The sequence below is a fragment of the Leptonychotes weddellii genome, chromosome 6, assembly GCF_054177405.1.
Source record: "Leptonychotes weddellii isolate Sample4059 chromosome 6, ASM5417740v2, whole genome shotgun sequence".
Classification (NCBI taxonomy): Eukaryota; Metazoa; Chordata; class Mammalia; order Carnivora; family Phocidae; genus Leptonychotes; species Leptonychotes weddellii.
Window position 1 is genome coordinate 129065746 of NC_138374.1, and position 12727 is coordinate 129078472.

The 12727-nt window shown below is 41.6% G+C and overlaps 1 protein-coding gene across 2 annotated transcripts in view; it reads right to left on the reverse strand.

The window, feature by feature from the left end:
* Positions 1-12062, reverse strand: part of LOC145722073 (uncharacterized) — a 141531-nt gene extending 129469 nt beyond the window's left edge. For both annotated transcript variants that reach the window (XR_014146105.1, XM_081823150.1), the window contains exons 1-2: positions 11951-12062; positions 6505-6620 (exon numbers count right to left, since the gene is read on the reverse strand). Coding sequence is in view for 1 of the 2 variants with exons in the window: in XM_081823150.1 (XP_081679276.1) it covers positions 6505-6620; positions 11951-11983 (149 nt within the window). In the remaining variant the exon portion in view is untranslated. The remainder of the gene's footprint in view (positions 1-6504; positions 6621-11950) is intronic.
* Positions 12063-12727: the final 665 nt, after the last annotated feature.

The following is a 12727-nucleotide window of genomic DNA, read 5'->3' on the forward strand; positions in this document are numbered from 1 at the left end:
CTTCTTTTTAACAAAGAGATATTAGATCTTAGGAATCCCTTCAGTTTTTAAAAGAAGAAAGTGAGTCTGACAGGTTTGAATGTTACTGAGCCAACCAGTTTATACACCTGATCCATTAGCGGACCAATATATTCACTTCATGTTTTCTGCAAGATGGTGGACTCTGACGTTAGAAGGAAGGAACTTCTTAAAAATGCATACCTTGCATTTTTTCAATCCTTTACTGTCTTGGCCCTGGGGGAATGGAATGGGTAGTTCATTGGTAAGCTGGTGAAGAAGAGGCCCATGCAGCTCAACTCCGCTCTTGGCAGTAGGCGCATTTGTACATCCCAGTGACAGCCCCCAAACCAGCCCCAACGAGGCCAGGTTTGACTATACTTGGTGAGCACCTTCACCCAATTCTGGGGACCAACATGAGGAAGGCTGCTTGGCCAAAAGCCCTAAAACCATGACTCCTGTCCAGTCTCTCAGCCATAAAAGGGACATTTTGGCCTCCACCTCCCACTCTTTTTTCTCTCCATTTCTTCGTAAGCAGAGCAGGGAAGAAAGATACCATTTATTGGGCCCCCTAAGACATCAGCATTTTAGTACATTTAAAATTATTTTAGCCCACTAATGATAATAGTAATAACTTTTCTGGGAACATAGCTCCTGAGGAAAGGGTGTGTGATTGTGTTGTTATGACATAAAACCAGGCACCCCAGCCGCTTATCTTGTTTGTATTAGGAGCATAAAGCCTGAGGGCAGGATTCTGAATTTGTGACAGATGATCAGACCTACAGAGGGTCCAAGTATCACACCTACAAATTTTTAAGGATCTTGGGCATAGGTTTGCCAGCTATGGGTATGTGCATGGGGAGAGGGCAAGCATGGATAGAACTAGAGAAGAGGATAGAGGGGGGCACCTGGTAAAGAAAAATTGTTTGTGGGCTACTTGTTAAAGTTGATAAGGAAAAGTTTATGCAAGAGGTACTACTGCAATGGGGTTTTGCAGGAGGGGAGAGAGATTGGGCTCAACTCCAAACTGGGTACAGTCAAGATGCAAGATGCAAGGTGGAGGTCAGTGCATAGAAAATTACTAAGAGGAAACATGGAGGCTAGGGGGATTGTTGTTGCTAGACCAGACTTGACACGTCTCTTGTTGAAAGCACACTAGTGATGAGATATCAAGGGTGGGAAAAGGAACTTAATCAGATATGAGGAGTGGTCAGATACCAAGGGTGGGGGACTTAGGCTAAACTGACTCAGCAGAATTCTGTCTAAAACTGGACTGAGCAGGCCAAAGACAGAGCCCAAGTTTAGGGCCTCTTGGAGAAGAGGGCTCAGAAGAGCCTGACTCAGGTTTGGTCAAAGGACAGAGTCTTTTATTAGGAACCAGTTGAAATTTATTCAATAAGATTTCTTGGAGAGATGACCTTTCTTTCTTTTTTTTTTTTCTTTCAGTTTCTTTTGTTTTCTTTTTTCTTTTTCAAGTTTTTATCTAAATTTTGGTTAGTTAACATACAGTGTAATATTAGTTTCAGGTATAGAATTTAATGATTCATCACTTCCATACAACACCCAGTGCTTATTACAACAAGTGCCCTCCTTAATACCCATCAACTATTCAACCATCCTCCCACCCACCTCCCCTCCAGCAACCCTCAGTTAGTTCTCTAGAGTTAAGAGTCTCTTTCTTGGTTTGCCGCTTTCTCTTTTTTTTTCCCATGTGTTCATCTGTTTTGTTTCTTAAATTCCACATATGAGTGAAATCACATGGTATTTATCTTTCTCTGACTGACTTATTTCACTTAACATAATACTCTCTAGCTCCATCCATGTCATTGCAAGTGGCAAGATTCCATTCTTTTTTATGGCTGAATTATATATATATATATATATATATATATATATATATATATATATATATATATACCACTTCTTCTTTATCCATTCAGATGTCAATGGACATCTGGGCTCTTTCCATAATTTGGCTACTGCTGATAATGTTGCTATAAACATCAGAGTGTATGTAGCCTTTCAAATCTGTATTTTTGTATCCTTTGGGTAAATACCTAGTAGTGCAATTGCTGGGTTATAGGATAGTTCTATTTTCAACTTTTTGAGGAACCTCTATACTGTTTTCCAGAGTGGCTGCACCAGTTTGCATTCCCACCAACAGTGTAAGAGGGTTCCCCTTTTTCCACATCCTTCCCAATACCTGTTGTTCCCTGTGTTGTTGATTTTAGCCATTCTTACAGGTGTGAGGTGGTATCTCATTGTGGTTTTGATGTGTATTTCCCTGATGATGAGTGATGTTGAGCCTCTTTTCATGTGTCTGTTAGCCATCTGGACGTCTTCTCTGGAAAAATGTCTATTCATGTCTTCTGCCCATTTTTTAACTGGCTTGTTTAGTTTTGGGGTGTTCAGTTTTATAAGTTCTTTATACATTTTGGATTCTAACCCTTTATCAGATATATCATTTGAAAATATCTTCTCCAATTCTGAAGGTTGCCTTTTAGTTTTGTTGATTGTTTCCTTTGCTGTGCAGAAGCTTTTTATCTTGATTAAGTCCTGGTAGTTTATTTTTGCTTTTATTTCCTTTGCCTCAGGAGACATATCTAGTAAGAAGTTGCTATGGCAGATGTCAAAGATGTTACTGCCCGTGTTCTCCTCTAGGATTTTGGTGGTTTCCTGTCTCACATTTAGGTTTTTTGTCCATTTTGAGTTTATTTTTGTGTGTGGTCTAAGAAAGTGATCCAGTTTCATTCTTTGTGTGTTGTTGTCTAGTTTTCACAAAACTATTGAAGAGACTCTTTTTTTCCACTGGATATTCTTTCCTGCTTTGTCTAAGATTAGTTGGCCATATAGCTGTGGACTCATTTCTGGGTTCTCTATTCCATTCTATTGATCTATGTGTCTGTTTTTGTGTCTGTCTTGGAGCAATCTCCTTTTTACCTGGGACTCTGACTTTCTTTGGAATTAAGGAGATTCATTCACTCAAAAATATTTTTCATTCATTTAACAATTTTTGTTACTGAACACCTACTATGTGCTAGGCACTGCACTAGGCATCAGGGAAACAATAGGGATTGTGATAAACATGACCCCAACCCTAATGAGACTGACAGTGAAATGAGGAATCAGGTAAATAAAAGAGCTACAACCGTTGGTAGCTAAAAAGATAGTAAGGAGAGCATTGTTCTAGAAAATAATGGGAGAAGCTGTGATCAAAGAGAAAACAACCTTTAAATTGAGAAAGATGAAAAAGATAGTGTTGGCCATCCAATAAACCACAGGAGGCACATTCCAGCCACAGAGAGCACAAGTGCAATGTCCCTGAGGCAGACAGAATTGAATGACACTGAGAACATCAGAAGGCCAGTATGGGTAGAACAGGGTGGGGATGAGTCAGACAAGTCATATGCTCTAGAAGGAGCTTGACCAGGATATGATCAGATGTGTTTTTCTAAAACATCGCTCTGGTCACTATGGAGAAAATAGGTTAGTCAAAGACAAGAAAAAAGGCAAGAACCTACTTAGGAGGAGTCCATTAGGGTAACCTTCGTAAGATTTGATGGTGGCTTGAGGAGATTAGAGAGAGAGGGAGAAGACGAAGCAGCCTGGAGCGGGGGTTGGTGCACAGTAGAAAGAATTGTTTGGTGGTGGGACTTTCTCTCCTGAGAGTCAGATTGGTGCAGACGAGTGCTCTGTCAAGTGCAGTGCAGAAACTATACACTGGCCTTCAAATAGCTCTCAGATCCACAAGAATGTGGAGGACTTAAACTCTGTTAGTGATGCCAGCAATTAGTGAAGCAATTTGGTCCATATCCTTCACCTCTCTCTGTCAACACATATGTCTTGAGCACCTACTATGTGAGGCCAGGGAGAGAGCAGCAAATGAGACAGGCAAGAGCCCTGCCCTCCTAGATTCACATCATCGAGGGGACATGAAAAATTAATTGGCGAACAAATACATTTGTCAAGTCAGGTGGTAAGAATTCTTATGGGGGTGCCTGGGTGGCTCAGTCGGTTAGGCGTCTGCCTTCAGCTCAAGTCATGATCTCAGAGTCCTGAGATAGAGCCCCGCATCGGGCTCCCTACTTAGTGGGGAATCTGCTTCTCTCTCTCCCTCTGCCCCTCCCCCTGCTTGTGCATGCTCTCTCTCTGTCAAATAAACAAATAAAATCTTTAAAAAAAAACACAGAATTCTTATGAACTACAAATGAAACCAACTGGGTGAGGAGGTATTTGAGCAGAGACCTGAATGAAGGAGGGGAGCAAATCATGCAAAGATGGGGAAGAGGGAGGAAGGTCCAGTCCCTGTGCAGCAAGTGCAAAGCCCCTAAGGGGTGGGGATAGGGGTGGGGCAGGTTTGGCCTACTTCTCACCGCCCCCCACCCCCCACCTCCCACAGATTCGATGTCTTTCTTCCCATTTCAGACTACTTATCTTTCAGTCTCAACAATCCTAGGTCCTGCAAAACAGGAATTATCCCACAGGAGGTTGGATGACTTTCATTTTTCATAATTCCAAGTGTCTTTCACTAAGCTAAGAATCACATAATCAAAAGTCTGTGACAGTACATTTAAGTACTTAAGCTTTGTACCCAGCTGAAAATTATTACCAAACTATTCCAGTTTAGACAGAAGAAGGTGTTATTTGGGCATTAGAAAGTGTGTGTGTGTGTGTGTGTGTGTTTGTGAGACAGAGAGAGAGAGAGAGAGAGAAATTGGAAGAGAAGGAAAAGTGAATGAGGGAGAGAAAGAGATTATATAACTTCAGACCACAGTGGCTTTGTGTGCTGCAGATGAAGTAATTTGTTTATAATTGCTCAGAAGACATGTTTACCTAAGGAACTGATAGCAACATTGAGCCGCCTGTCTGACTTTCAGGTTTATGTGTCTGTTTAGACAAGTGCCAGTGGCCAGGCGGAGTTGGAATGGAGAGCAAGTTTCCATGATTCTATGTGTTCTGACCCACTGCCCTGGGCACCAGCCTAACCCGGATGTCCCATCCCTAACCATGGTGTGTATTCCCAGACTTCTTAACAGGCAACACAGCAAAGCCTTGGCCAGAGTCAATCTGATCATGAAGAAAGACAATGACGCAGAGTCTGGGACCTCTGAGAATGAACTGACAACCAGGATTTTTAACCGAGAATTACTGTCCTCTGGAAAGCTGGACCCCATATCTTCTTTGTGAAATTTCCCTTCTTCTATGACCTAGAACTAAAATGGCTTTATATCCATTTCCTACTATTTCTCTGGGGAATCTGTTCACATAAAAAGTCCACTCTAGTGGTGCCTGGATGGCTCAGTCAGTTGAGCATCCGCCTTCGGCTCAAGTCATGATCTTAGGGTCCTGGGATCGAGCCCCATGTCAGGCTCTCTGCTCAGTGGGGAATCTGCTTCTCCTTCTCCCTCTGTGCTCACTCTCTCTCTCTCGCTCGCTCGCTCTTGCTCTCTCTCTCAAATAAATAAATAAATTTTTTTTTAAAAGTTCACTCTAATATAACAATGAACATGATCTCTCAGAAAATGACACGATGGAGTTGTCTCAAAAGACCTTCTCTGAAAAAGTAGGTGTGTGAGCCCAGAGAAGGTGCCAGGCCAGATAAATCTTACCATCACATTAGCCCGCTAGGCTTAGGTGGGTCTTCATTCATGTGGACCTGTGAGAGGATATCGGGCCAGACCACACGTGGCCCATACCTCCAAAAACCCACCGCATCCCTCGGGAAAGACATCTCCAATCACCATCTCTTCAGGCTATGCCAAATGTGTCTTTCTCCAGTCACCATCCAGCTTGGTGCTCATCAGGTTGGTTCTATCTCTCGCCTCTGTGGCATTTTAGATTATTCCAAAATTAGGAATGCCTCTTCTCTCTGCACAGATCTTACACTGACTGTCCTCATTTGCCTGAAATGGGAATTTCAAGTACCAACAAATCAACATCTGCCCAAAGGTTCTTACTGACCCTTTATTTCCAGGGCCAGGAACAATCCTGGTGTTAGTTGCCCTGCTCCTATAATTGCCTCAAGAGGGGGACCCAATTATCTGAATAGTTTAGGACCTGGAGCTGGAACAGTTCATTTTATCTTTGAAGATAAATAACACAGAGAGGTGGCTGTCACCTGTAGCAAAGCCCCTGCCACCACGACAGGAGTTTCCAGAACTTTTTATCAGTTTACTTAGAATAGATACAGTAATGGGATGTTCAGCCACAACTTCCCTTTTTCATTGACGAGTAAGGACTTCTAAAAATTCTTTAACAAAAACATTACAAACAGCAAACATTCTAAACAAAAGGAATATTTCAAAGGGATTTTGTTGACATTACATATTTTTTGTCCCTTGTTGAAAATACATAATTTATCTCGTGGAAAAGAACATAGGTAATTGCTTGAGACAATAAACAAGTGACCGTAATCTATAATCTTTTCCAATTTCCTGTGAAAAGAAGGAAATGATAGTACATGATATTGTCATAACGTCCCCCAAAAAGAGGTCCCCTAAGTGTTACCTGTAACAGTGGAGATTGATGTGTATGACAGGGAAAACTGCCTTGTTTCTCTTATTCTGCAAATTTCCACATCTCGGTGGCTCCCTTCCCGCCATTGCCAGCCATACGGCCAACACCTAGGATGAAGACCAGAGGATATGTCGATAGGAAGTTCAGCAGAGTGGAAAATTTAACCTTGGGTAATAAAACTCAGTCTATTCCTCCCTCACTGATTTGGGTAGTCATTTTTTTTTAAATTATACTAAAATTTCATATTTATTTAGGTCTATTTCTAGACTGCTCTGTTGCTCTGTTTAGTCTTCTGCCAGTCCCTTACTATCTTCCATATTGTAGCTTATAATATATTTTCTATTAAGTAGGACTACTGCCTCTGCTGTGGGAGTGTTGGTGTTAATGTTTAAGAAATGTAAGAACTCGGGCACCTGGGTGGTTCAGTTGGTTAAGCGACTGCCTTTGGCTCAGGTCATGATCCCGGAGTTCCGGGATCGAGTCCCGCATCGGGCTCCCTGCTCAGCAGGGAGCCTGCTTCTCCTTCTGACCCTCACCCCTCTCATGTGCTCTCTCTCTCTCATTCTCTCTGTCTCAAATAAATAAATAAAATCTTTAAAAAAAAAAAAAAAAGAAATGGAAGAACTCAGAACACAGGACAACAGTCACCCCAGGTACAACCAAGTTAAATGTGCTCAGATATACTTAAAGTTGAATATTTACCTTATGAAATTATGATATAATATAATATAATATAATATCCCAAGCCTATTTTGCTAAATTGATAAGCAAACACAACTGCAGGTAAGCCCATGAATTCAAGGATGTTGCAACATTAGAAAGTTGATGTGTGCTCTATGATTAGATCAAAGAGAAGAACCATGTGATCATTTCAGCAAATGATGAGAGCAAAGGGCATCTGACTCAGTTCCCCCTCTATTCCAAGAATGAAAAAAAAAATCTTAGTAAACTAACAGGATGGAAAGATACACATCTCAAACCCACAGCCAGCAGCATGTGAGCCAATGCCATTGAACAGGAGAGAACTAAATAAACCATAGATATTGAAAGGAGAGAGAGAATACTTTTTCGCAGATGTTTTTATTCTACGCCCAGGAAATACAACGAAAATGGTAAGAGAAAACAGGAAACTGTTAGAAAAGATTCTACTGCTTTGGGTTTTCTTTTTTCTTTTCTTTTTTTTTTTTTTTTAAGATTTTATTTATTTATTTATTTATTTGAGAGAGAGAGAGAAACAGCATGAAAGGGGATAGGGTCAGAGGGAGAAGCAGGCTCAGAGAAGGTGCCAGGCCAGATAAATCTTACCATCACGTTATTTAGATTATTCCAAAATTAGGAACGCCTCTTCTCTCTGCAAGATGTGGGACTCGATCCCAGGACTCTGGGATCATGACCTGAGCTGAAGGCAGTCGCTTAACCAACTGAGCCACCCAGGCGCCCTGCTTTGGGTTTTCCGACTTGTTCATTTCTCCACACAGCTTGATTGGTCTCTTCTTTTGGCCTTCCTTAGGTTTAATTTCTTTCTACCTTTTTCAGATCTCTTAAGTGGATCACTTTGCTTTCTAGATGTATTCCATGTCTCTAGATGTATTCCATGTCTCCACCACACTTCATCAATTCTAACACACACACTCTTTTTTTTTTTTCACATTTTCACATCTATGAGATAGAAATTTGTCTCATATCAATGCCACATGACTACCACAAGTGGCCTGGGAGCAGCTGTGGTATGGCTGTCATTGCCCCTCTCTACCATATGTGGTCATATTTTTACTACTTCACTTAGCTATGAGCGTTATTGGTGATTGCCATGTGAAATGTCTCCAGAAAGTTTTCCCTATCATTTGGCAATGAAATAAAGTTATTGTGGATACAGAAATACATGGAAATATATCAACAGGGCACACATTTATATTAGTGACATACATGTTGATATTAGACAAAAAACTACAACTATCTATTTTCTTGCAGAGCAGCTGCTGAATACTTTACTGGATTTAAGAAATGAATACATTCCCAAGTAGATGAACCTGTTACATTCTGTTCCTGAGATGCATAAAAAAGGATTGCCCATCATGTTACACAAGCAATTGAAGAAAGTAGAAACTGCTAAATCCCTTGGAACAGATAGAAAAAATTTCAAAGCAGTGAGAGCTGGTATGTCTCATACACGCATAATGCGGAACTACTGTCAAAGCATCAAATATCAATTTGACCAAGACTTCCTGCTGATTTTGAATAGAAGCTGCTTAAACTCTACATACGACTCAAGTGAGAAAAAAAATACAACTATGAGTTTGATCAAATAAGAAATACTCATGAAACACCAGGATCCTTTGCCATGCCTTTGAATTGTACTGCAAATGCTGAAGTGATAAAGAGATTAAGATGACGAGCACAGGATATAAAAGCAGCAAACACCTCTGCAATGCTCTCCGTAACTGTTATTTGCTGAAAGTTGTCTTAATATCTAGTCATAAACCACAGAATAACACCTGAGAATGAGATGTTCTCAAAGAAAAATGGGTGAATGGTGGTTGAACTGATGGAGAATTAGTTAATGTCATTGGGAAAGATGTAAGGGTGAGTCTTAAAGGATAAGTAGAAGTTTTCCAGGAGAATGAAGAAGGGAAAGTCATTATACAAACACACAGAGCACAACAGAAGTACAGGAGAATATAAACTCATTTGGAAAAAAAGAAGATTCTGTTTGGAAAGGGAGTTTCTACATGGCAAGGGACACGTGCCCTTTCCGGTACCCTTGAAAGAGAACTGGCAGTCATTGCAGCTTGCACAGAGGTCCTGGTGGTGGAGCCCTTCAGGGATGGCCCAGGCCAAATCACACTGTTGATGGTGCTATCTACTTTCCATTTTATTCCTCTTTCCTCCCCTCCATGCCCATCCCAGAGCTTTCCCCTAAGCCCAATGTCCACTATTGGACAGTGAAGAAATATTCTTCAGTTGAAAGTATGCACGTAAGATTTCTGTTAGCGTCAACATTATCCTTAGAATGCTGAGAACACGGAAGGCCTCACTACATATATTAAGTGGTTGCTTTATTTGCCAAAAATTTTCATGAGCTCAAGATTTGCTGCCAAACATCATATGTGCTGTATTTCTTTCTTCTCCACATCACTTGCGTTTCCCACCGTGTAGCTGTAGTCCTTCAGCTGCCCTCATGGTGCCGTGCCTTCTCCGTATTCCATGCTGCTTTGCCTCTGCTTGTCCCTGTTCCTTGCCATTTCACCCAAATCTATGCAACAGTGAGTAGATAAAACGCTATTGCCAAAGGTAAAGAAGATCTATGACCAGATCTGGGAGGGATGGTGTGGAGAGATAAAGACAGACAGGTGGACATATAGGCAGATATTGGCTGCGTCATAAAACCGATTCTCACTTTAGCTTCGAATAGAAATCTTGCTTATTTAACAACAAATGTAGGCCAGAAAAAACCCCCCAAAAACACAAAAAAAACCTTTTCCATCTTTTCTAGATTTGCATTATTATTGAGACTACTGGTAGAGTCTTTGTTTTAAAGAGAATGTTCTATTTCACAGAGCTAGGATTGATTACCAGCCTATGCCAGCCAAGGAGAGACACTGAATATTGTAACCCCAATTTACCATGTCACTAATTTGGTAACAGGGGGTTATTCTTAATGGAGTGAAAGAAAGATACCATTTTTCTTCTGTGTCTTTAAAGCCAATTTTTTTTTTTTGCTTCTTCAAAAAGAAGCAATGTCACAAATTTCATTAGTATAATATAGACTTTAAGACCTGCCAGAGACATTAAAATGTACCTAGTCCAATCCTCTCATTTTACAGATGAAAAATAAATAAATAAATAAATTGACTTGTTCCAGACTTTACAACAAGCTGGTGACAAAGCCAGGATTGAACCCAAGTTCTGACTTTATGCAACCAATCTGCCCAAGACATTTTATGGAGCAAATGATATCTATCAGAGACATGTGAGTTAGCCATGGGGCCACAGACTGGGGTGCAGGAAAGTTCAGGAATGCTTAGGGTCTCTCTCTCTCTCTCTCTCTGCAGGTTTATCGAATTATGAACTATAAGTAAAAAGTCTCGAGGTAAGTGTTGTTTGGAAGAATTCATCGTTAAATCTGAGAGATGAAAAGGCTCATCACTACCCAACGGTTGCCTAGTCAAGGAGTTCTGAGAAGGACTTGACAAATGCCTGTGTCTATCTCCCCATTTCCCAGATGAGGAAATGAAGGCATGAGAAACAACAAAACGACACAGCTGAAGAAGAAATCGCTCCAGAGCCAAGGTTTCTCTTTCCTGGGCTGCATTCTGCAACCTAAAGGTTGTGTAATTCTATAAAGCACTCATGAATCAGCGAGGATGGCAGCCCAATCAATAAATAATATGGAGAGCTGAGAGATTGAGGTCTCTCGGCAGCTTTACCAAGATCTATTAAAAGTAATTTCAGTTCCCTTTTGAATTGCCGTCTTTTCTCTCTTAGCTCTGCCAGAGGTTTTTATTTTATTTGTTCTTGCATTTTGGATAGCCTCCTTTGTTGGCTGTGCAATGGATTTGATGATCTCATTTCATTTGGTCTTTTCCAGCCTGTTTCTGTGATTGGAGTGGGATGGAAATGGATTCTGGACTTGCTGCCTGTATGGGAGGGAGGGGGACTGTGTCAACAACCTGGGTCCCTGTCCTCCTCAGTGGACCGGAAGCCTGCATCTCCTTCTGGGACAATCCCCCACAAAACCAGGTCCCCCAAATTGTGTTCTCACTCCAGCCATGCTCACTCCATTATCTCGGGCAAGCCGTGGGATACTCCCAAACTCAGCAGGTATTTTCCAGACTTATTTTTGAAGAGAAGAGTGCCCGCTGTTTATAGGATTCCAGTCAGTTCTAAAGCCACAGAATCAATCAGCAAATCAAACAATTCTTTGTTGAGCAGCTACTGTGCATCCAGCACATTGAGAAGCCAAATAATGAGCCCAGGAGAAACCATAATTGAGGGGGTCTAATAATTTTCCTCACTGACTTCTAAGTCCCTGTTCATGCAGGGATGGGCAGGATTCCTTCTCAAACGAGGCAGGGAAATTGACCGAGGTCATGCAATCATTTTGTTACAACGGTTGAAATCAAAGCACAGTATGCTTGCTACACAATAGCCTTTTTTTTTTTTAACTCATAATCTTCTAAGACATTGCAGTGCTAATCCCCAAAATGATATGCTAGAATTCACACAGCCCCCTATGAAATAACACCGATTTACAACCATCCCCTGTGAGCTGCTCCCCAGAATTCAGGATGGCCTGCCCTCTGCAGAAGTTTGCCGTGATGCCAGTGATAAGAAGGGTGGAGAACAGGATGCTTCAGGAGGCCTGCGGGATGACAGCCCCCTGCTAAGCATGCATTAGGCACACTGTATCCCCCAGAGGGAAAGATGGGTAACATACCTGCTCCTGGCAGTGATCCAACGGTGCTTTCATTTCTTCTCTCCGCACAGCATGATGAAAATTGTGCTATATCCTATCATTTTACAACAAGAGCCCTGGAAATACTCCGGACACTACCAGGGGAAGCGTATAAACTGAGAGGCTGCTGGGTATTTGAACTGTGCTTCTGATTGAGGTAGAAGTATCTGCACTTGAGCCAGATCCTCAGCAAAAGCTGAGGCCAGAGGACATGTTTGGTCTGGCTTGAAACCCAGTGTCAACTTGAGATGTCGATGAGATTCCAGGAAAAACTAGAAGAGTACCCTGGGTGCTTTGGCTGTAAACCTCCACCTTTTTTAGCTAATAAAGGAGGCATAGGGTTCCTCAGACTCCAAGTCCCTCTCAGCTCAGGTCCTGATTTATTTCTGAATAGGCAGGAATTCAAGTCAAGTCAACCTGTGTTATTGGACTAGTGTTTATTAACACCTTCCTTCAAGCTCAATGTGGTTCTGAAGCCTGCTCACCCTCAGGACCTAAAGTCTTACTGTAGAGTCAAAATTTATGACACACAGGACAGTAATAGAAGGTAGCATACGACTAAATGCCAAGCCGAATGATTCCTGCAGTACACACTTGAATAGTTGGAAAGGGGAAGCGCAATGTGGATTATTTGGGGTGGATTATTTTTGAGCAAGGCTTTCTTGAGAAAAAGAAACCTGAACCCAGTGTAAGCCGAATACACAGAGAAGAGGGGGAGGGTGGAGATGTCAGGCCTCCAGAATGAGCATGTCTAGAGGG